The 23,891-nt window shown below is 33.6% G+C and overlaps 1 protein-coding gene across 2 annotated transcripts in view; it reads right to left on the bottom strand.

Annotated features, from left to right (window-relative positions):
- Positions 1 to 891: 891 nt before the first annotated feature.
- Positions 892 to 23,891, bottom strand: part of LOC129235112 (uncharacterized) — an 89,145-nt gene continuing 66,145 nt past the window's right edge. For both annotated transcript variants that reach the window (XM_054868799.1, XM_054868800.1), the window contains 5 exons: positions 20,106 to 20,254; positions 14,932 to 15,129; positions 12,908 to 12,968; positions 4,952 to 6,375; positions 892 to 1,125 (listed from right to left, as the gene is read on the bottom strand). In XM_054868799.1, the coding sequence (XP_054724774.1) occupies positions 6,032 to 6,375; positions 12,908 to 12,968; positions 14,932 to 15,129; positions 20,106 to 20,254 (752 nt within the window). In that variant the 3' untranslated portion in view covers positions 892 to 1,125; positions 4,952 to 6,031. The remainder of the gene's footprint in view (positions 1,126 to 4,951; positions 6,376 to 12,907; positions 12,969 to 14,931; positions 15,130 to 20,105; positions 20,255 to 23,891) is intronic.

Consider the following 23,891-nt stretch of genomic DNA (forward strand, 5'->3'; position numbering starts at 1 on the left):
CTTTTCCACTTTAACGTTGCTCAAGAATATTTGATCCTGATGTGAATCTTGAGGAACTGACGTCGTTATTCTAACCGGTAATTTATAGAACTTATTCTAAAGGGAATTTTTTTAAGTTATTCCTTCGATTCTGATGATATTTAAAGGAGAGACATGTTATACTTTGAATTTGTACTCATCCTGAAGGAGGGTTTTGGAACTATTTTCCATTTTCAGACAGATATTTAAGAGGGACTGTTGATGTTATCTGAAAACTGTAACCCTTATTCTATAAACGATTTTTAGAGACTGATGTCCTTGTTCCATTGGGGAATTTTAGCGAATGTTTTTCGTTTTCTTGCGGAGAATTTTGGGGGCTACTGTTGCCATTCTAATGGGAAATTTAGGACTTGTTTTACTTACTATAGGGGCTTTTAAGAACTGTTGGGGACTAATGCAGAGGCTGTGCTGGAAATTTTTGGGGACTGTTATCCTTATTCTAATAAGGATTTATAGGGTCTCTTGACTCTTTTTAGGACTCTTGCCTATTCTAATATCCCTTATAGCTATATTTCTCCTTTTTCATTCAGAAGAAAAAAGATATGGCTCACGTGCCCTCAGTTGTTTTTCTGCTGCAATAATCCAGATATCTCACGAAGAGCTAGACACAATCTGACGGAATGGAGATTGTTAGGAGAGTGGTTATTAGATTGTGAACTCTTAGTGACTAATGTCCAAATTTTAATGGGGATTTTTTGGGACTGTTATCATTACTCTAACGGGAAATTTTGCCCTATTTTTTATTTTATTCTAGATGATTGTTGAACAGGCGTCACTCTACATAACTTTTACTTCTGATGCTCACTGCGCAATGTAAGGCGACGCAAATATTCTTCAAGTGAGAAACAGACATTTGTCAAATAATAAACTTTATTTGCTTTATCACAGAAACAGCAGCTCCAAATTTATAGAGAAAAGTCAGATTCCACATTTAAGAGCTAAATGAACATATACATTAGTCTGCAAAAGAGAAGAGAAAACATCATTTTACAAGAAAAAGTTCAGAGTAAAGTTTATTATTCGAGAGGCAGGAGCGCAGAGATCAAAGAAGAAATCCAGTAGCTGTTGCGGTGAGATCCGCGTTTCCTAAAAGAAAGACATAAGACATTGATTAAGATTTAGAATAAATGATGAGATTTGGAACGAGCAGATTTAAATAATAACCGTTAAAACACATTCTACTTAAAACAACTTTGTAGCAGTCATTCTGAATGCATTATATTACCAATAATAAATAATAGTTTGAAGATGCTGTCTGATTAAGTTAGGTAAAACCTTGCACTAAACAGCGCATGTTTTAGGACTGGACTGATTTTATCACAATGAGGTTTTTTTTTTTTTTTTTAATCATCGGAATTGATTTAAATAGAGTCGTTTTTGTACCGCATTTAAACGAAGTTCAAGCTTGCAAATCTGAAAGCAAAGTAACGTTGAAAAAGACAGGAATTGAAATTGGATGCTTAAAATGGGGTCGTTTTCAAAACTTTAAAAGTATTTTTTTCTGAAAGAGCATCATGCTTGAAAACATAGGATCTGACAATTTTTTAAATAATTCGTTTAAGTTTAATCTTTTTAAAAAATTACTTAAATTGGTGCGCTTTCATTGTTTACGCTTCTTGCCGATGACATCACAAATGATGAAATGCCATTCAGTGTTGCCATTCACAGAGCAAAATATTTAATTCGTATCTTTACTCATGTGTATTGGCAACGATATGGTTGATAGCAAGCGTAAGGCGCAATTTCAATTCGTTTCTTGATTATCATAACCTGGAAACGCGGTAGAAAGATGCGCCAAAGAGCATCATTTATGACGTTATCAAGACCACGCCTTGTTTGAAAAATCGGACATTTAAAACAATTAATAAAAAATAACTGCTGGGAAAATAAAAGTATTTTCTGAGACCATGTTATTATTCTTATTATTTATTATTTTTTTGCTTATTATATCAATTTCAGTGACAAAACGTACTACTTTTGACTGGAGGAAACAACCCCACTGCAATAGGTGCTAATATGCGTATTGCTTCAGGTCTCGGCTGATTTCATCACAATGGAAATGACAGGGAATTTCTGTTTATTTATTTTTTGTCGGGATTGATTTAGGTAGAATTGTTTAATACCATATTAAACGAAGTTTAAACTTGCAACTCGGAAAGCAAAGTAACATTGAAAAGAAATACAGGAATAGTAAGTAGGTGCTTAAAATTGAAATGTTCTGAAAGTTCCCATCCTCAACCAATCACTTTTTTAAAAACAAATCATTCGCGAGTTCTAGGCGCAGCTTTTGAGAAAGGATAACTAGAGTTTGTCCTAAATATTTCTGATTGGCTGACAAAAAGTTTTTTGCATTACAACATTCATGTTAATCAAAACATGCGCGGTTCATAGGCAAAAATTAAGCTTTGATTATGTTTTTACATCATGAACGAGTTTTGTCGTAAAAATGGCTCAAAGTTTTTACTACCCTCTCTTTCGTATATGTATGCTTATAAAAAAATAAAAATTGTTTAAAAGAAGATTAATTTTCAATTAATAGCTTGTCAGTTTCTTTTTACACATTTTTTTCAATCTTAAACCATTCTGTCGAACTTGTGCCTAAGATTCATATTGTTAAAAATTCAGTGAATTATCGTTTCAATGGAAAGAGCTCACTAGATAAAATAAACACTTGTTTAAGTTTCATTTTGATCTCAGTTTTAAAATGCTGCTAGAGGGGAAAAAAGTCTGCTCTTTGATTGAATTCATTATTAAATACAGTATACTACATTTGAAAAAGTAAATTTTTTATTTGTGTAAATGTGCTGCTCCCAAAAGCTTGCTACGGTAAGAAAATTTGCTGCATTTTTCTAAAGATATCAAAATTGACAATGAATTAAACCCTGCAAGTGAGTAAAAATTATGTCTTGAGTTTATTAATCAATCAGTGTAGTGTTTCATCTCAGCAATAGGCTCAATTACGAAAAAGATGAATTTTCGGGACATGTTTTAAAAATTATTGCTTTGTAAAGGTTTTGGCAACCTTTTTTTCAAATAGAAATTTAAAAAATATATATATATTTTGAATGCCAGCTTGTGTAAAGAAATCAAAAATAACCTCATATATTCTGATTGATTAGATGCATAATGCACATCCATTTTCATATCATAAATCGCATTAGCATCTAAGTGGTTTCACGTTTTAACATAAATTGAATAAAGCGGAGTTTACACACCTCCAACATATAATAACGTTTATAGGCAAAAAACTAGTCTCACAATTTATCCCAATCAGCTTCATAGATGTTATTGAAATTTCTTATACAATCTACAACCTGTGAGTCCGTGTTGCAGATCAATGTGACTCGTTGTTACGTTCAACGCTACACGTATAGAAAACTATGTTCCGAACCTTTCGAACCAACCGATTATCTACAATCGGAATTCAAAATAATTGTTGCAAATTTGAGGTCAAATAATCAGCTTTTGGTTTCTAAAAAAGGATGGAAACTTCGTATAAAAACAAAAAAAGAGGTAGCAATCATAGCAGCAATCTGGTTTGCAATTTTCCTTCTTTTGACGAGTTTTTCCCATGTCATACAAAAAAAAGTTAAATATATTTAAGGTTTATATGTGTTCTTGCGCTCAAGATTTATCTTAATGTGAGGTGTGGCCTTTGTGTAAAATTAAGAACCACCACGGTCTTAGAAGAAACACATAGTCAAAACGTGATAGGTGCATAACTTTATTAAATAACTGCTGAGGTTCATGCAGATTTTATAAATGTAAACTACTTCAAGTTTTATTTATTTATTCAAAAACTACACAGCTTCACACACATAGAAGACTGCGTACTACACACCTTGCCTTCGGACACACACAGGAAAGATTTACAACACAAGGGGAGGAAATAACACCCAGGGCACCGGCGGGAATCGAACCCACGACCAACGGCATAGAAGACGAAGCTTCTACCACAGAGTCACGGCGGTACTTCCATTTCGATACTTTTCAAAGCTTTCGTAAATAACTTGTCATGGTCAAGGCTTCCATTGTAAGTTTCTGAAAAACCCATGATTGACCTCATAATTTTTTAAGATCGAGGAAGAAACCTAAGGTCATGTGAACAAGAATTCTTATTTTCTTTTTTGTAATTGCTGCCATTGCAGTTGGTCAACTATTAATCTTAAATATAGTAAAACGAAAAATTGTGATAACAACTACGAAAATTGATCCCTCAGTAATTTTTTCTTTGGAACAAAATCTCAAGTAACAGTATAAATTACGTCTACTGCAAAAAAAAAAAAAAAGTTTTGTGAAATGTCTTGACTTGATGCATTTATACAGATTGTAGAAGATAGCCTGGAAGGTTATACAACATAAAGAGAGAAATAAGATTTTGGGCTGCGCAGAGAAGTTATTCTTTTATTAATATATATATTTTTTATTTTTATATGTTTAGTTTCAATTTTGTACCTACGAAATCTTTTTGAAAATTTTACGCATATGCATTCTAGATTGCTTCCTAAAATTATATTTCAGGAGAAAAAAAATATATTTTATCGGTAAAATATTTATTAACTGCATATTTTTCACAAAGCCCAAGAATTCAAAGGATTCTTGGAATTCTTGATTCCAAAGAAATCCAAAATTTTCAAGATTCAAAAGCCCAAGAATATTGTACGAAATCCCAAGAAAAGTACAGGAAGATCGTAGCGGCTCGTTCCGGCCACACTACATCTCCCCTGATATAAACATCAAAAATCATCCTCCAATAATTAAATTGAGAAAATCATTTACTTCGATATCATCCCGGTTTTTAATTTCAAAGAGGAAGAAAACATTATTATTGACATCTGCCTGGGATGATGAAAATATTCAATCTTTCATATCAACTCAAAAATATAATTACCAGTTAATAGTTTCAACTTACCTACGCATCGTGATCCCATCGCTTTTCCTTGTCCAGGAAGATTGGCTAGCAGCTAATGGATTCACTCAGCTTTTATCAAAAAGCCCTGCTAGTGGATTGTTGGCTCAAGTCCTGATGTATCAAGACGGGGGTAGGACTGGAAACACGAATTAGGTCACACCAGCAACGGAAATAGGTTAGAAAAAGATGAAGAGAAAAAAGGTTTTGGCTTATCAAGGTTGATTTAAAATGATTGAGTGAAATTGTGCGATAGAAATAGATTCAAAACGTTTTGAAATGAAAATTATAGGTAATTGGAAGAAGAACGTATACTTCATGACAACAGTTCGTGCTGAGAGCAGTACAGAAATCTATTCTTACAAAGACATTGAGCAAACTATACTCAAAATAGATTTTCCAGAAATTGCTACGTTAGTAAAATGCTAATTTTATACAATAAATAAGCCGTTCAAGTTTCAATTATTATGGGATTCGTTATCTTTTAGATCAAACATCGCATTTGTAGACCTCACTTTGCAGCCGTTAAAATAAACTATTTATCAGAACAGAACGCATATTTTCAAATAATTCATTTTATTTATTACTGAGAAAAAAAAATAAGTGAGGTTTGAATTAACTTTACGCACTGAATTCTTTGGTATAACTCGATGCAAAAATTAAGAGTATGGATTTTGCCGAAGAAAGATAAGAACGTAGGCTGTGTGTAAATATATTTTATTATGAGGTCTCTACACACTGAATAATCTTCGGAAAGCAGATGTTCAGAATCGAGATTTTTTTTAACAGGCCACAGAGTGAGGTCAAGAATGTTCGTCGGTGGCTACTTGCTACAAGTATCTGGCATTTTTAGAATTCCAAATGGTAACGGACAAATACAATTCTTTCGCGCTTATGCAAGTTGCCATTATGCAGCAAATTAATGATAAATGGACGAATCATTCAAAATAGATCTATCTCTATAAATTAAAACGTACAAGTTTAAGCAAAACACCAAGAACGTGTAACGACACAACCATTTGTAAAGAAACTAAATGTAAAATGCACGTAAAACTCCCCACCAGAAATGGACTTGATCAAATTTTAACGGTACTCAACGTGCTGGGTTCCAGGAGGGGGCCTGTAAGTTTGGGGCACGTTAACTGAAGCATGTTCTTTGACATAATCATCAAAATTAGCTTTACGGGACAATCGGGGGCTGGGGCGGAAAAAGTTTTCTTTGTCTTGACTCATGCTGTTTGGGGAGGGGGGAGGCCAGTTAATATCTTTCCTTCTTGCTGGTGAGATGGTTCGACGGGTGACTGGGGGTGAAGGTGAAGGATTCCATTGAATACGTCGTCCAGTGACGGGCGATTGAGGAGTATTGCGGCCACTTCTCAACTCGTCTTCCGATTTTGGTGGTGGCCAGACACATCTTCTTCCAGTACCTAAGAAAAAAAGAAGATTATCGACAGCCTGCAAACACAGATATTACATATCATTGAGAAATTTGAGAAACACTTTTTGGAGTACCTATGTGACTGAACAACACTTTCACGATTGGCTACGTTAGGTTAGTGTAAAATCATTTGAATATTTCAGATAATCTTTATATTGCACTATGATGTTGTCAAATATAGCGATTAGTTTGAAGTATTTGCCCAATAACCAACAACTTTACTGTCACTTTTCAACAATCAAACAAGTTTGATATAGCCTTCACAAAACTTTCTACTGAGTATGTCACATGAATCTGCGGCATTTACGTATTATTGCAACTAACAAGGTTTGGTATTATGGTAGAAGTTTAGGTGAAACAAAGTCACAGAATCATATGAAGGAAAATGTCTTTAGTGCCAATAACAATTCGAACATATTAATTCAATTAGATTTTGGTTGTAGAAAGTTTGCAAATAAACCATTAGTTGAAGGATACTACAAAGAGAATCACAAGATTGCGTTTTAGTAAAAAAACTCATTCATAATTATGGCATTTTGGTATTTACTCATGTTTACTTGAAAAAGCATGCACTCTTGCTCCCTTTATACGTATTTTGCTTTTATTTATTGATTTATTTTTCCCTATCCGGATTCTCCGTAATTAAGAAAACCCAGAAAATACAAAACTTAAATCTTCTACTTAATTGTACCATGACGGACCACGATGGGAGATCACGGGAGGTTGCTGTGAACTCTCAAAAATTTGACTATTCGGCAAATTTTATCTGAAGACTTGGCAAAATATGGAGTTCTATTCAGTAAAATTGTCATCATTCTGCGAAAGTCGGATTTCCACTCGGCAAATTGAGAATTTTCACCCTCACAACAACTTAAGTTCGGGGCACCCCTGAGAACCATATACTAACTTTATTAACGAATAAAAAAGGAGGAAAACTTATTTCTTCTTCATTAAAATTACGTTATGTTGCAACTCGTTCCAGAATGTGTTTTAAAGTTTTAAAAAATCATGAATTGCTTTGTTTCATCAATTCTACGTCTTATACAAATGGTTTTGAAATTCGCTCGTAGTAAAAACTTCACTAAATGACGAATTCCACGCAGTCGCGAATATCGTGTTCGAAGAAAGCAGTGATCTCTAATACCTCCCCAATAACACAAGTGATTCCAAAATCTTACTGAGTATACAGGTACCCATGTATAAAGACGATGCATCTTCAAAAATCTAATAACGAAAGAAACTCCTCTGCTGAAAACATTAAATATATTGGAAATTGGAGAGTGCTTCTTTCCTGCTTGAAAACATATTGAATCAATTTTACGTTATCGAATACACATTCTTGGTTTGTTTTTTATTGTACTTATTTATTTGGAGTTTCTTTTTTTTTTTTCATTTTTCAGCTGTGCTGGAATAGTTTATGATATTTTTTCCGTTTATTTTTGAGTTAAATTGAATACAAATTTTATGCTTGTTAATCAAAATGTTCTATGCAGTAAATTTATCAATAAAACACCATAGCTAACACGTGTATAAGCAAAAAAAAATCGAATTGAACTCAATAATCAACTTCAAGCAATAGCAGAAATTAAACTCTGAGAGATATCACAAAAAAGAACGTACAATCATTTTCCTCATCTATTATTTCCACAAATGCTTTTGTACTGCTAATTGTAAACGTCTTTTAATTACGAACTTTAATTTTATACAGTGTTTCAAAGTTTTTCTTTTAAAAGAAAAAAAGTTTCGAAATTTCATTATATCGGTGGCAAACGTGTGCCATTAAACGAATGTTATGTATTTGGTTTTAAATCCGTCAAACGCGACAATAGTATCAAGTTTTGTAACACAGAACTTTTTTCATCATTATGCTTTTTTCTTTTTCTTCAAATTTTATTCCTGCTTTTAGTGATATTAAATACACTTGTCATTACTATACCACGGTTTCTCAACTAGGGGGTTGCGTTAAGGTGTAAGGGGGATCACAATGTTCAGAAAACTTAAGACAAAACATATTTTCATTAAATAATGAAAGTCCTGTTTTAATAATGTAAAACTTTGATGAACTTTATATTAAATCATTGAAGCAAATGTGAGCATTCTTTGTCTCGTTAATCATCTAAAACTTTGATGATCGTTGGAAAAAAACATTGCAACAATTGGATTGGAATGTTTTTTAATTTAATTTTTACTGTTAAAAAGGCACAACTCTCAAAAGATTAAAAATATTTTTTTTAAATCAATCTCATAACTCATCACTGGCACCTCGTAGAGATTTTTCAAAATCAGATAAGAAAAGGACTAAGTTTTTAGCGATATTAAAATGTTTTTCGTCATTCAAGAAAAAATATACCTTTATAAAATAAAAATGTCAGTCATGCTGATGAAGACAATAATAAAAACAAAAACAATAAATCGAGAATCTGAAATCACTTAAATAAATCGAGATACTCAAATTCTGTTTCGGATTACTAGGAAAAACAACGAGGTCACTTAACGAGGCTTTAAATTAAGCAGAGTAAAAAATATATGTTAATGATATAGAGATGTTCTAAGTATTTATAAACGCCAGTTAAAAGATAGAAAGGCCATAAAAAGCTTTTAAAAAAGCAAAACTTAAACATTGTTAGTTATGAAAATGAATGCGAAACTTGAGAGGGAAAAAAAACACAGAGTTGAACAAAGATAAATTATATATTCGATGTCAAAATGAGTTTCTGATGTTCTGAAGAAACGAGCTGTGCATCACATGACTTCCGTTTACACCAATTTAATGTTATTTCCCCATTATTGGTAATTTTAATGTGATTCGAACTCTTTAAATATCACCAACAGTGGCAAAATTGAAACCAGATTTTTTTTAAAAAACGCCAAATTTGTCGCCAAGTTGGCGACAAAACTTGGCGACCAAAATTCAGGCGATATATCGCTATGTGTCCGCCAAATTGTAACACCACATGAGTTTACAACGAAATTAACAATGATTTCCCCCCCCAAAAAGGGGCAAAAGACCCCCTTAGAAACAGCCGAATGCAACCAAAAAGGAAGGTGTTCAACTAGACACCACTTGGAGTCTACGTACCAAATTTCAACTTTCTAGGACATACCGTTCTTGAGTTATGCGACATACATACGCACATATGCACATACGTACATACGGACGTCACGAGAAAATTCGTTGTAATTAACTCGGGGATTGTCAAAATGGATGTTTCGGGGATCTATACGTTCTTAGGCACATAACCACGTGTGGTTGGGTTGAAAAAAAGAAACTCAACATTCATTCAGGGGTGAGTAAAATGGAAATTAAGGACAATTCTTGAGTGAAATTTTTTTCACGAATACAATACTTCCTTTCTTGTAAAAGGAAGTAAAAAACATTTGTTCAGTTTTAAAATTGTATCTTTGACCATGTATGAAAATTGATTAAGTACAGATTTAAATTCTAAGAAATTTCCTGAACAGATTTCGTTTCTATATTGGCGCAATTAAGTTTTGTTCAATGGTACTTAAACTGACTTAAGGATTGTTTTGTTTTGGACAAAGTTTTTAGAAACTCTTTGATATAAAATGATTTCAATGTCGCGCTCTTTTAAAAATCAGAGTAAAATATCGTTTTATTTTTATGATAGAAAAATTTTACTTGCTTTTCTGTTTTCCTTGAGACTCTTAGACATGAACAACATTTAATGGTTGATCAAGAATAATAAAGTAGCATAAAGGAATATGGTAAAGCAAACAATGACGATAAATAAAAAGAAAGGTTTCACCGGAATTACTTTACAAAACCCTATCAAAAGTAGTCTTTTGTTTTTGCTTTTTTTGCATTTATGTTCTTGATTCCTTTGACATAAGACGAAAATCATAAGAAGTACCTACTTACAACATTTTTTCACTTATCAAATTCGTTTTTTGTCCTGTTTTCCATTCGTGTTCATTTCTTTAAAAAAAAATGCAATTTTTTAAATTTCTAAAGAAAGCACTTTTTTTTGAAAAAACTTTTTACAAAGTATTATTCTTTATACATGTTTCTTTTGTATCCTCTTTTATTTTTTCTATGACTAGATTTCTTTTCATTAAAATGATAGAAGCACGGGCTGAGTTGTGAAAGTCGTCTATTTCTTGATGGTAGGTAAACAACCCTATGCTATGTCTACCAGACGTCTGTTCTAATCAGAAAACCATACGATAGAATAATACACTAACTCCGAAATGTCTGCAGAATAAGGTGGCATGGTGACCGCGGATAAGCGAATTCGCGGATAATCCGCAAAATTGGTAAAAACCGATCCCAGTGTAATAGCTTAAAAAATTCAATTATATTCGCATACATTTAAACTATAGCTAAAACGTGCTGATGTGTGCTTCACATGACTTCCTTTTACTCCAATTTAATGTCATTTTCCTATTATTGGCAATTTTAATGTGATTCAATAGTTTACTTTCTAAATATCACCAACAGTGGCCAACTTGAAACCAGATTTAAAAAAAAAAGAAAAAATCGCCAAATTTGTTGCCAACTTGGCGACCAAAAGACTGGCGATATATCGCGAAGTGTCCGCCAAATTGTAACACCACTTGAGTTTACGTCGAAATTAACAATGATTGCCCCCAAACAGGGGCAAAAGACCCCCTTAGAAACACCCGAATGCAACCAAAAGGGGAAGTGCACAACTAGACCCCACTAGGAGTCTACGTAGCAATTTTTAACTTTCTAGGACATGTCATTCTTGAGTTATGCGACATACATACGCACATACGCACATGCATACATACGTACATACAGACGTCACGAGAAAATTCGTTGTAATTAATTCGGGAATCGTCATTATGGATATTTCGCGTATCTATACGTTCTTATGCACTTTTCCGCGTGTATTCGAGTCGAAAAAAAAAAACGCAACATTCATTCGGGGGTGAGCAAAACGGATATGGAGGTCGATTTTTGAGTGAAAATTTTTTCGCGAATACAATACTTCCTTTTTTGTATATGGAAGTAGTAAATATTTAATCTTTAACAAAAAATTATTTAATGAAAACTCTTTTTGATTCTTAAAGATGCTGGATATAAAGCACGTTATAATGCGATTTTTTTTTCTTTGTTGTGCAGATGATACTGTGTGTTCTGAAAATAGGGCATGGTTTCATTTGAATTTTTTTGTTGTAAAAGACAAGCTCGGGCTTACTATCAGGGGAGCCTTTTTTTTTTTCAATAATTTATGCTTGGTCACGCTCCAAAAACATTAATGCGGGTTCAAGCACTACAGTCATAACATTCATACATTCACATATATTCAAGCATTCATTCAAATTTGAGAAATGACCTACTCCAAAACCAAGATTTCATTTCAGCTCTAATCCGAAAAGTGTTCCATAATAAATTATTCTATCTAGTAATGCACTCTCCCTCTCTGCATTAATTTTCTCTGAGCATCAAAATTTCTTATCTTTCAATCTCACTAATTTAAGCAAATTTGGCTGCCGTGTCATAAGGCGTTATTTTTAATGACAATCTTTCAAACGGAACTTATTTTAGGAGCATAAATTACTTTCGAACATCGGTTTCCACCCGGTGGTTCGCGAACTCCTGAGGGTTCGCGAGAGGTATAAAGGAAGTTCGCGAAAAAAATATTGTAATGGCGGAATTTTAACATTTTTGTTTAAGATGAAATCTCATGTTCAAGCGGTTTTTGTTCTTCATTTGTTCATTTCTCTCTTGCACATTCGATACTCTTTGGATACAAATGTTAGCAAACTTGCTGACATATTTTCTAAATTTCAAGAATTAAGTATGTCGTTACAAAAAGCGAGTTTTTACCGTTTTCATTGAGCAAATGATAGAATTGAAGCCATTTTGAAAAGGTTCAAATTTTGAACACAATGTAGCTTTTGATCAGAAAACTCGATTAAATTTGATGGAAATATTTGATGGAGCATATGCAAACAACTGACACTTGTTATCGATCCTCTCTTGTGGTGTACAGAAAATGTGTAGAAGTGCGATTTCACTTCTGTTTGATGCTGAAATTTTCACATTATCTAAACTACAATGTTCTTCGAACTGAAAAAAAAAAAAAGGAGAAGAAATAGTTGGCAACTCAAAAAAATTTCCTGTGTGAAATTTCTGGGGGCCATTTTAGTTTGTAGCAATGTTTGTCCTTTTTTCTGTATGTTTTTTTAATTGTTATGAACTAAAGAGCAGCATTAAACTAAAAAATGCTCCCAAATATTATTGCGAAAGATATTTCTTTTTGTTACTTATTACTTATTGCACAAGGGGTTCTCCAACTTCCTTCTGATTTTCAAAATGGTTCGCAAGAGAAAAAAGGTTCGAATCTACAGAAATCATGCTAGGGTTGATTTTGTTATAATAGGTCTTGTTTTCGGGAAAACACTGTGAGTTTTATAAAAACATGTTATCTAGATAACAAAGTTTTTAAAAAATGCCATTTTTGTTTCATACATATTCCTATTGTCTACTTTGTGTTTGGAAGAAGACGGTAGTAAAATAAAAAGTAAGTTACCTTGTTCTCGTACGGCTGCTGGATTAAACCCTGTCCTTGGCAAATCAGTAGCTGTAGATTTCTGGAGAAAAAAAAATCTCAGTTTAGAAAAAATAGCAACGACAATAATTTGAATATTTTTTGTTCGTTGTGCATTGAGTTAAAAAAATCTTTAATATAAAACTAACTAAATGCATTGTACTGGTAGCTTTGAAGGACAGTTGTTATTCTAATAGGGATTTTTCATCACTCCTCGCAATACGTTAGGCTCTTGGTTTATGAGGAAGCAATTTAATCAAAGAAAATTGTAATCCACTCAAAACTTTTTGTGCGGTGCATTGGGACCGCATAAGAAACGTTCGTTTCATTTACATAAACCGAGCAATAGTAGGATATCTACTGTTATTCCTGGGATTAGATGTTTTACTGTTACTCTGAGGCGACGATATACCGCACAAAACAAATTCGCACAAAAAGAAATCGCATAAAAAAAGAACGCAGAAGAAAATGTTTGTATTTACTTCGGGTTTAGGGAGACTAAATCAAATGACTTCTTTGAGTCGGGGAAGTTGCTGTATGCACGGAAAGTTGTACCTATGGAGGTTTCTCGGGAAATTCCGGGTATTGTCGCGAAAAATCGGATGGGGGGTTTTACGTGTGTGTCTCAGCCCTCTCCAGTATCTCAGGAGGTTTCAACACCATCAAACGAACATGTGAAATTATATCGCAATTTTTTGGTTTCAGTAGGATCTAAGTTTTAAAAAAATGTACAATTTCTACTGTTTTGTACGTATAATTCATTTTTGTTGTAGGTATCATGTTTCCCTATGTTTTGAAGATGTTGTTTCTGATTTTTAATGTCGTGAAACTGTAGTCTATGTGTGGTCGAGGTGACTGGCTTGCAAAAGTCAAAAGTTTGTACCAAAGTGTCCTTTGGTACAAAGTGTCCTTTGTACCAAAGGACACTTAACTATGCGTACCCACGGATGGCAATTTTTTGTGTCCTTGGGTCACACCTGAGTCTTCTTGTAATGTGGGGTACCTCAAAATGGTGTCTTGTCATAAACGTCCGAATTTTACTTTCAACAATGATGATGAACTTGAAGTAGGGCTTGAAAATACAGAGTTGAAGTAACCCCCATCTGTTGTAGGATCTACAGACCGCCAATCACAGCAGTTTTCATTTGAAGTCGACTTTTCTGGGTTTTTATTGGGGAAATCTAAACTAAGTTTTTTGTAATGGGTTACTTTTCTTAAAGGTTTCAATTTTCATATAAATTGAAGTCATTGTATAGGTACATAGAGAGCCATACTACAGAGCCATACATGTATCTAGTTAATTTTTTGTTTAAAAACAAAAATAACATAAACAAAAATAACTTAAGAATAACATTTTTTAAACAGTTCACTGATGTTAAAAACTAAGGATAATTTTTTTTAAAAATGGAAAAAACCTCAGGTACATGGTTAATTTTCAAAATTTGACTTCTGTTGGATTTTTTTTGTTTAATGTTATTTTGAATGGATGTTTGAAGTATTTCAATATGAAATGGCTTTTCAATATGTATTGAGTATCATTGAGTTCCTCAGACCTATTTATTTATTATTTTTTTACATGTCCATGGGTACAAAGCCCTCTTTCCATGGGGTGAACAGAGTGTTGTACCCACGGGCAAAAAAAGTGATTTCAAAGTTTTTTTTTTTTTTTTTGCAGTTGAAAGTTTTGAGATTTTTACCTGACAAAAATTACCAAGTTAGATGATAAGTTGTAGATTATGCCAGAAAATTTTACCGATCGATTATGCATTCACAGAAACCAGCAAAAATTGAAAAATAAATTTTGTCCGTGGGTACAGCAGCTTCTCCTTCTCTTGAATCTCAGATAAAATTAAATACGCATATTTGTTTTAGTTGAAAAAAAAAAAAAAAGGATTATTTTTACTTGGAGAGGAACGGAGATTTGCATGAACTCAAGGGACTAATTTAAACTCTGGCTTCGACAAGCTGGTATAACCAGGGCATATGTGTGAATGCGTAAATCTTACCTTCGGTGGCCAAACAGATCCAACTGTCCTCATACCAGTTGGAGAGGATGGTGCTGGGCCTCGCCACATTTCTGCCTGGGATGGCGGTGGGGGCCAATTAGGCTTCGGAGGAGCAACAGGTGGGGCTTTGTAAGTGATGGGAGTGCCCGATGTTGAATTGTGCTCGAAGATATCTCCATTGACTATGTGGGCTTTACGCTGGAAAGTAAAACAAATATGAATATCCGCTAAAGGAAAATTGTAAACTTTGAATTTTTTCAACATATTCTTTAGTATGATTGAATGATTTAATACGATCGAATATCTCCTCTTACTCCATACTATTTTCAAATGCATTCCTTAATGATACAGAAACTTTCCAACTGTTCTATTAAGCTACTTAAGCAAGTTTTTCAATTCATTAATACCGTTCGTTTCCATTCTGCTTTCTCTAGTAAAAATAATAAATTTACTAAATATAATTTCGAGGTTATTAATTTTTAAAAAATGTTTTGAGAAAATATTTATAAATTTAACGCACTTCCTTTATAACGGAAAGTTTGAAAACTGATAAGAATTCCAATTTATTCACTTCCACTACTGTTTCCTTTTTGTTCTCAAATGATAAGTCGTCGACTTCATCATATTTCTCACGTGTTCATCACGTAAGTAATAAACCTTTTCCTGCTCTTTAAGGTATTCGACAAAGGAGGTGAGTCAGATTTCAGATGATACGAGTTAAAATATTCGCTTTATTTACGGCAAAAGTTGGTGAAAAAAGAAATTCTGCGAGATAAAATAGCTTGAAGGATTATACTCTTAATCTCGCATAATTATTCAAGCTAAAAATTACATGGGATCCCACGGGATTCGAGATTGGGATTTAAACCCTATATGGCACACACAGGTTTTTACAGTATTCCTTAAACGCATCAATCCTACAAAATTCGAACATTTTCACAAATCCTACACATCCTTCGATGGACAGCGTGTTGTTGTGGTTAGACGCTGGTCTCTTTTGCCCAAAGGCGTAGGTTCGAACCTGGCTCTTGTCGGTGGATTTTCAAGATGCAGAAAATCGAGTGTCCATGCCGTATTATTATGCGGCATGTAAAAGATCCCTCCAGCACTTGTTTGTCAGTGTTCTTGGTAAAATTAAATTCCTAGAGCAAATTCGCATTAATAGAACTCAGGTGCCTCCTGGTGGAGAAACGGGGCGTCAAAATTCTTGAGGCAAAAACATCCGCCGATAGTGGTGCCACCTGAAAGAATAACGCTTTCTCTGGGGAACACTCTGAGTCTGCAAAAGACAGTGCTCCTAACGCAGCCCCATTAGAAAAAAAAGTGTTTCGATGTACTTTACTTTCGATATAGAATAAGCAAAAGTATGAAAAATATTTCCATAAGTAATACTCGTATACCAGTTTTTTCCACAGAAAAATCTCAGATAAAAAATTCAAAGATTCGCTTTTAAAAGTTACGATCTGAAAAAAGATGCGTTAGGATAAATCACAGTTGACTGTAGTTTTGGGAAAATGTTTCATCTTATATCGTCTAGAAGTAATGATAAATCAAATGTAAAAGTTTCATATTAGTATGGTATTTCTTCTTTGGAAGTAATGATGCACGAAACTCAGTGCTTCAATATCCTAAAATAAAATACCGCAGTATTTTTCTATGAAGAATACAGAAGAAAGACGAAATTCTCTTCCTTCAAAAAGAATCGCACCACATATCTTATTATCAGCAATATAAGATGAAATATTTTCATTTAGGTTTTCATCTCTAGGCTGGAATAAAACATATTTCTTCCACGTGTCCGAAAAGATTTCAACAGTTAATGTTTTCCCTAAATCCCACAAAGCGATCCGAAACGGAATAACTTTTGGAAACAAAGAAAAAAAAAAGTCTCTCTTCTACCGAAGAATGAAATAACTAAAGAGAAAATACACAGATGTATAAAATGTATTCTTTTTGCTTTAGAATCTTCGTAACTTATTATTGACAAAAATTATAAATGCGGAGCTATAAATGCATTTATATATTCACAACTTATGCTAACTTCTGCTTTAATTTCTTCATCTATAGCCATATTAAGATAACAACTTGGTATTTTGAAAACTCGACACTATTTTGGATCATATTGTTAATTGCTTGCGGCCGCTATTGTAATATTATTTTCCATGCAGGCAACTTTTTGTTCTTTTTCACGCTGATTAATAGCACTGTATGCACAAGTTGCGTGGATTCTCATAATTGTTGTATAAGATGAATATTTATTGAGGTATTATAAAGGAAAATTTTTATCTATACTGGTAAAAGATCATTCCTTAATCAGATTGTGATGATCCAGGCAATGTTTGACCCTTCTTTTCAACAAATTTGACTCCTCCGCCCTTTGTAACAAATTGGCACATTTCGCGTTACCCCTCTCCTCCCCTCATCAAATGTCACGCTGTTTTTTTATAAGTATATTGTCATTAAAATGTGTGATGTCACACTTCTTGGTACCCCCTTCCTCTCCTTTGTCACAAACTGTTACAATTTCACAACCCCCCCCCCCCCTTAAAGGAAAATCACTTGTTCCTCACGACTTCAAAGCTCAAACCATACGTTTAGAAGCTACCCAGATAAATCGGAAAGTTTTAAGATCGCCATTATTATGCAATTTGAAATATCTCGGTGGATATTGAAATGTGCTTGTCTTAGTTTTTCCCGCCTCCGAATCATTTTCTTACAGTTTGCTTATAATATAAAATCAAACACTCTTGCATTGAAAAATATGAGTGCTCCCCTGGACACAAAGCAACTTAGCTCCTATACCTTTTTTTTGGTTTCGCTTTTAATAGCCAGAATAGAGACTAATTTCTTATTAATTATATATGTATATCCTTAAGAATATTAGGCCCTTGCACTTTTTTGGTAGAAATTAAGCCCTGACTGACCTACTACTTATATTTCTTACTTTCTTAGTTCTTAGACGTGAAGCAATTGAAAAAAAAGAGGCAGATAAAGATTCTTTAAAAATAAATACTCCTAGAATATAGTTGCAGAGTAAGTTATTGATGAGAATTTTTTATCCTTTTAATACTTATTACTCTCAGTCAGCAAGTTTCGCAGGAAGTTACTGTCGCTAACTCGTAGGTCTAAGCTGTTATCACGCTCCATACTTTTATTACTGGAAAGCAGAAAAAGTCCAAAATAAACTTATTCTGTAAGGATTACCTTAGGTGAAATCATGGGCGTATCCAGAAGGGGGGCAGCTGCCCCTCCCCCCCCCCTTTTCAAAATATTTTTTTTAATAAAACAAAAAAATTAAAACTTTACATTGACGGTTGCTTTAATTTCTAAACTTATCAAAAAGTTTGGCAATAGTAAATTTGTCACTGAGTTTGAAAGTGTATACATCTTCTTTAAGGGTACATTGAAATAGGAAAGTTATTGGTGTTTAGTTGGATTTATACCGCTATCATTTTGCAATTACATCGCTTTCAAAATCTTGGAGGGAGGGAACATAGGCGAGTGCCTTAATTGCTCAAATAATGGGCCCACTAATTTAAATTTTTGGGATAGCGGAAATCCTCAATTTGCCGAATGGAACACCAAATTTTCGCCGAATGATGATAATTTTGCCGAATAGAACTACAACCTTTACCATATGATGATATTTTTACCAAATCGTCAGAAAAATTCGCCGAATAAGGGAAATTTCGGGATGTCACAGTCGCCTTCCATTGGTGTTCTCTGGACCTGCTCCTCATGCCTGCTTTCATGTTGAGCTGAGTACGGCCTTGGGTTCAATAGTATACGTCGTTCAATTTCAAAAAAAAATTATTGCATAGGCTTAATTCCAGCATTAGGTGGCCTTTACTCTGACGACAAGCAACAAAGTTTCAACGCTTTCTTAACTCTTCCATTCAAGTTTTTTTTGATGAAATAATGTATTAAATTGTTTTAATTGTTATGGTGTTACTTAACAGTTCACAAAGATTCATACACACTTTCAAATACTATACAGCAAGCAAACGGATTTGTTTAAGTAAAGAAAACTGAGAATTTCTGTCTTATGTCTATCAGTCACCTCCAGGCCAGATTATAGAAGTCCAGAAGAACGACGAGATCCAGAACTTTTGTTTCCTGCCATCTAAGGTATAGTCCTTTTACACACCGAAACATTTTTCTAAAAAATCAAATTCCTTCTTTCTTTATTCCAATATCCTGCAAAATTTATTGTTTTAATAAAAGCTCAACTCACTTTTTTTTTAATTGTTGGAGCGAGGTCCGAAGTGAAAAATAAATTTAGTAGAAATATTTTTCCAGCTAAATATGGTTTGTGATTCCCCCTCGCCCCCCCCCCCCCCCAAATTATAATAGAATTGAAGTCTTAAAAAATATTAAAAATATAATGTAACTATTAAGCACAATTGCAACATTTATTCTAAAATGTTTTGTAAAAAGCCTTTTTATCTCCAATAACGGGATTTAAGCGGCAGTCTGAGAAAAAAACAAACCATAAGTTACGACTATCTTCCACTCAGCTCGTCTAAAAGGTCGACCTAAAGAAAACAAATGGATTTTGGGTTGCCAGAAGTTTTGTCACTTTTGTAAATTGTCTCCACAATAGAAAAAAATAACCAATATTCTCCGTCTGCTTGGCACTGATTTCTTATTGTCCACGCCAGTTACGTGATTGACAGTACCAAATGGCGTTTTCTTTATTCACATCTTTTCTGAGAACGCAGTATGTTTCTTTCTTTGTTCCTTTCCTCGAATGGATATGGAGTAAATTTAAAGCTCGAGCAGAGTCTGGCACAACCAGGGGTGCCCACCTAGAGGGGGGGGGGGGGGGGTCATGGCGCAGACTACGCCATTGAAATTATTAGGAAAGATTGTTTTGAGGGGTATTTTTCTCATTTTTAGGGGGGCTCTTGGTTTTGGGGGGATATTTGAGGAGGACCGGCACCCCTGGGCAAAAGCGTGCACAGGGGGGGGAAGGGACACCTGTTGGTCCGGGCTCAAGCCTGAAGGGGGCCCAATATTTTTGAAACTAGGGGTGATATATAGGGGTAAACATTATGGACGGGGGCCTGGAAAATTCATTTATAAAGGACCGCTAATTTCTGTACACTTCCCTGCCGCTGGGCGCAACAGCTAGTGTGGAATAAGAAAATTTACAAGAAGATGAACATTCTCACCCTTTCCTCCTGTTCCAATTGGTTCATATACATCTGCTCCTGCTGATACTGCTGCTGCAAATGCTGTTCATACTGTTGGCGGTAAACCGCAGTCATATTTCCACTGTCTTGTTTTGCTGATGTTCCACGAGGCGGTGGAGGAGGACCAACTGCGTAGAAAAACAATGAACAGTTAAAAAAACTCAGTTTGTTTATCCATTGCTTTAAACAATGACAAAGTCATGCAACCAAAGAACTGTATAATTACTAGGTAGCAAACGTACCGTTTAAACATTTCATAAATGTTTTGAAGTGGTTGCCAAAACGCTGACAGCCGTTTTAAAACGCTCATTCAAGTGATGTGTGCTACCTACAGAAATGAACCCTTCTCCATTCATATTAAATAACTACTAGTGGTCTCTACAGAGATATAGCGATTATTGATTGATCGATTTATTGATAGTTCTTACTATTATACATATTTGTTTTAACTATCAATAATATTATCGAAAATTAAACCAAAATTGATAAAGCATTTAAATGTTCAGATCTACTATTTCAAAGTCCATTTTTTCTTTTCTTTATATTTGATGCTACGCATAATTTAGTTTTTCCATATTTGTCTAATTTCTAACATTAAAAATGACGACAGGCACAAGATAGACTTAAGATTAATTTAATTTTGTATGAGTAATTGAACATGTCGAGCCGACGACATAGTTTTTGCATTTTCTGTCATATCAACTAGAGATTTACTTAAGAGCTCCCTCCTTTGTCAAACGAAGTTAGAGAGTTCCGTTTAACATAACGGCATTCAGTACCTGAAGCAGTCTTATTTTTCGCTCTGGTGTTAACCCCATTTCACAGCTGGGTAAGGAAGACAACAATCGTGTAAAGTTAACAGGGGAAGGCTGCCGTCAATGAACCGGTTCCATGACTAGACCGCTAAGATATTTCCCGTACCAGAGTTTGTGCAGCCGCATGATCAGTTTTAGTGAAAACAGTCTACTGCTGAGTCGTCAAGTAGATAAAATTATTTAATCATATTGTTAATCAATCAGAAAAAATTTCTACAATGATCTTACTAATTATTGAGATTTTCATTTCGTTATAACATGCTTTGAATATCACTGATCAATTAAACATGAAGATTGACTTAAAAGAATGCCTTTTCAAGTACAATTCCTCATACTTCATGTTTCATCATGATTCTTCATAGCAGTAACACCTATAAGAACATTCAAAATGACGCAGTTGCTATCATTGGATCGCTAGGTGTTTCCAGGAATGGACCACCTGACAAAGTGGTTCATTCATAGAAAATCTCAAACATTGTTATAACTTCAGCTCAATTACCTTTGAAAATTGTTCAATTGTTTTAAAATAAAAATGACCATGAAAAAAATCACAGTAATTCAGGAGAACTCTTATACTTTATTATAATTTCAAGGCAATTTCTTTAATAAAATTGATTAAAAATTTGGAACATAATAATACAGTTTCAAATACTTTTGCTGTTCCAAAAAAATGCAAAAAATTAGTAAAATATGGCCAGTGCACAAGTGAGAGCATGTAACGTGCTACAGTAGCTTACAGAAATGGTGGCATGGATCTTAACGAAGTTTGCCGACAGTATAGAGTCCTGAAAGCAACTTTAAATAGTCGCATGTAAGATAAAAAGCAGTTTGTTGTTACCTTAGTCACTTATTAAAAGAATTAGGAGATTCGTTCTCCAAAATAGAAATATGATTAGTGAATCATATAATGAAACTAGTTTTTGGAATTACTTCCGAAAAAGTGGGGAAATTGGCATTTTAAGAGGCTGAGAAAAATAGTTTGAGACTTAAGCTTCTGGTTTCAGTAATAAAATGGTCAAAAAAATTCTCTATTTGAGAGAGCAAGTACAATCTTGCATCGATCGAAATTTTTCAAAATCGATCTAACAAATTTCTCAAGAGTTCAAAAGAGGTTGAAAAGATATTAGCTAAGAACGGTGATGCACAGGTTGGGAAAATATCAAGTGGTGAACGAGGTGTGATGACAACAGCTGTGTGTTGTGTGAGTGCTGGTTTTTTTTTTTATGTTCCTCTTATCTGAAAATAAAACATATTAGAAAATCAATCTACTTTTCTATAACTTATTGTTGTTCGTAGTGTTTATTGATCACCTGTTATAATATTTGTAAGTTACGCATTGATTTTTTAATTTGAGAATGTGGTCCATCGATGGAAACTCGAAGGTCTATCTATAGACACCAGTAGTCATGAATGGACCACATGCTAAAATATTTATTTTAAATTTTCATTCTTTATTGTGTATATTTATCATGAAAGTGAGTATTATTATTAAAAGAGAAATATACTGAGAAATTGTTCCCATAATAACGTGAAATTTGAGTTGGATTTCCTTTCTAAAAAAATTGAAAACTGTTATGTGGTTCATTGACCGCAACCTTCCCCAATAGAATTTTTAGCCAACACGAACGTTTACAGCAGTGAAGATGGTGCGCCAAAGTACCTTACTTGTGACGTCATAAAGACCACACCTTATTTCCAAAATCGGACATTTTGAAAAATTAAACGTTAGGAAAATGAAACTTTTTCCTCCGCTCCATAATAATAATTATTATTATTTCTATTATTTATTTATTTATTTATTTATTATATTTTCTTTATTTTATTTTTATTTTTTGCTTATTCTATCAATTTCAGTGACTAAAAGTAGTTTTTTTTGACTGGAGGAAGCAACCCCAATATGCTTAAAAAGTGAAATAAAATTAGTTTCGCGCTAAGAAGTTTTAATTGCAAAGTTTAGATCCATGTTTTTTAACCTGGGGTGGGAGTACAAAAATTTCAAGTGGGAGTAAAGGTACAAGATAATAATAAAATAAAAAAGGAAGACTGATTTTGATTTACTCAACCTTGTGGTCACATGTAATATTTACATGATAAACATTTTCGAAGTGATTTCAGAGAACTGAAAGTTTCAATCAACTAGAAATGCATTTAAAATTAACGTTGATACATTTCTAGATCATGTTTAGGTCTAGGAAAATAACCTAAACTAGGATTTTAAAGCAAACGCAGGATGCGCTTACGCAGATGTTAAACTATTTTCGTCATGCTATTTTAATGTTTACTTACAAGCTGCTTTGAAAGCTTTGACATTTTTAGTGTAATTTTTATAAACATGTCTTCTTGAATCTTGATTTTCAGCATTATCACGCATTACGTCAAAACTTCGAGCAAAGATTGATTTTTGAAAGTGACCTGGGATATGACTCAAGATAGATAACGTTGTGTGTAGTAGTTTTAAATTTGTGTATTGAATTATCTACATTTTCTATTTATAACCATTTTCACACTTTGCAATTCCGGTTGAACCATTTCTGTCGACCACATGTAGAGGCGGGGGGGGGGGGACGTGATCTGACATAACGATTCAAAGGAGAATCAGAATCTGAAAGATTGAGTAGTTATTTGAATTGGTGAATATTTTATTTAAAACTACCAGTATCACTTGTTTCTTGAATTATGAATAATTTGGTACCATTAACAACTCTTCCTAAAAGTTTGAATAACGAAAAAAAATAACTAGTATACTAGTATTAAATATTTTAGATCGAAAGATCATTACTTGAGAGATAAATATTCTGCAGTACACAACTAGCAAATCTTTAATAGCACGTATGAACAGTTATACTTATAAGTAAATATATTCATAAGCAGTTCAAGTAGCAAGTAGTAGTAAAAGTTTTATATATGAGGTCACTTGTTCTAGCTACTCTAAAGTATCTAACTAATAATA

The sequence above is a fragment of the Uloborus diversus genome, chromosome 2 (genome assembly GCF_026930045.1).
Source record: "Uloborus diversus isolate 005 chromosome 2, Udiv.v.3.1, whole genome shotgun sequence".
In the NCBI taxonomy this organism is placed as follows: Eukaryota; Metazoa; Arthropoda; class Arachnida; order Araneae; family Uloboridae; genus Uloborus; species Uloborus diversus.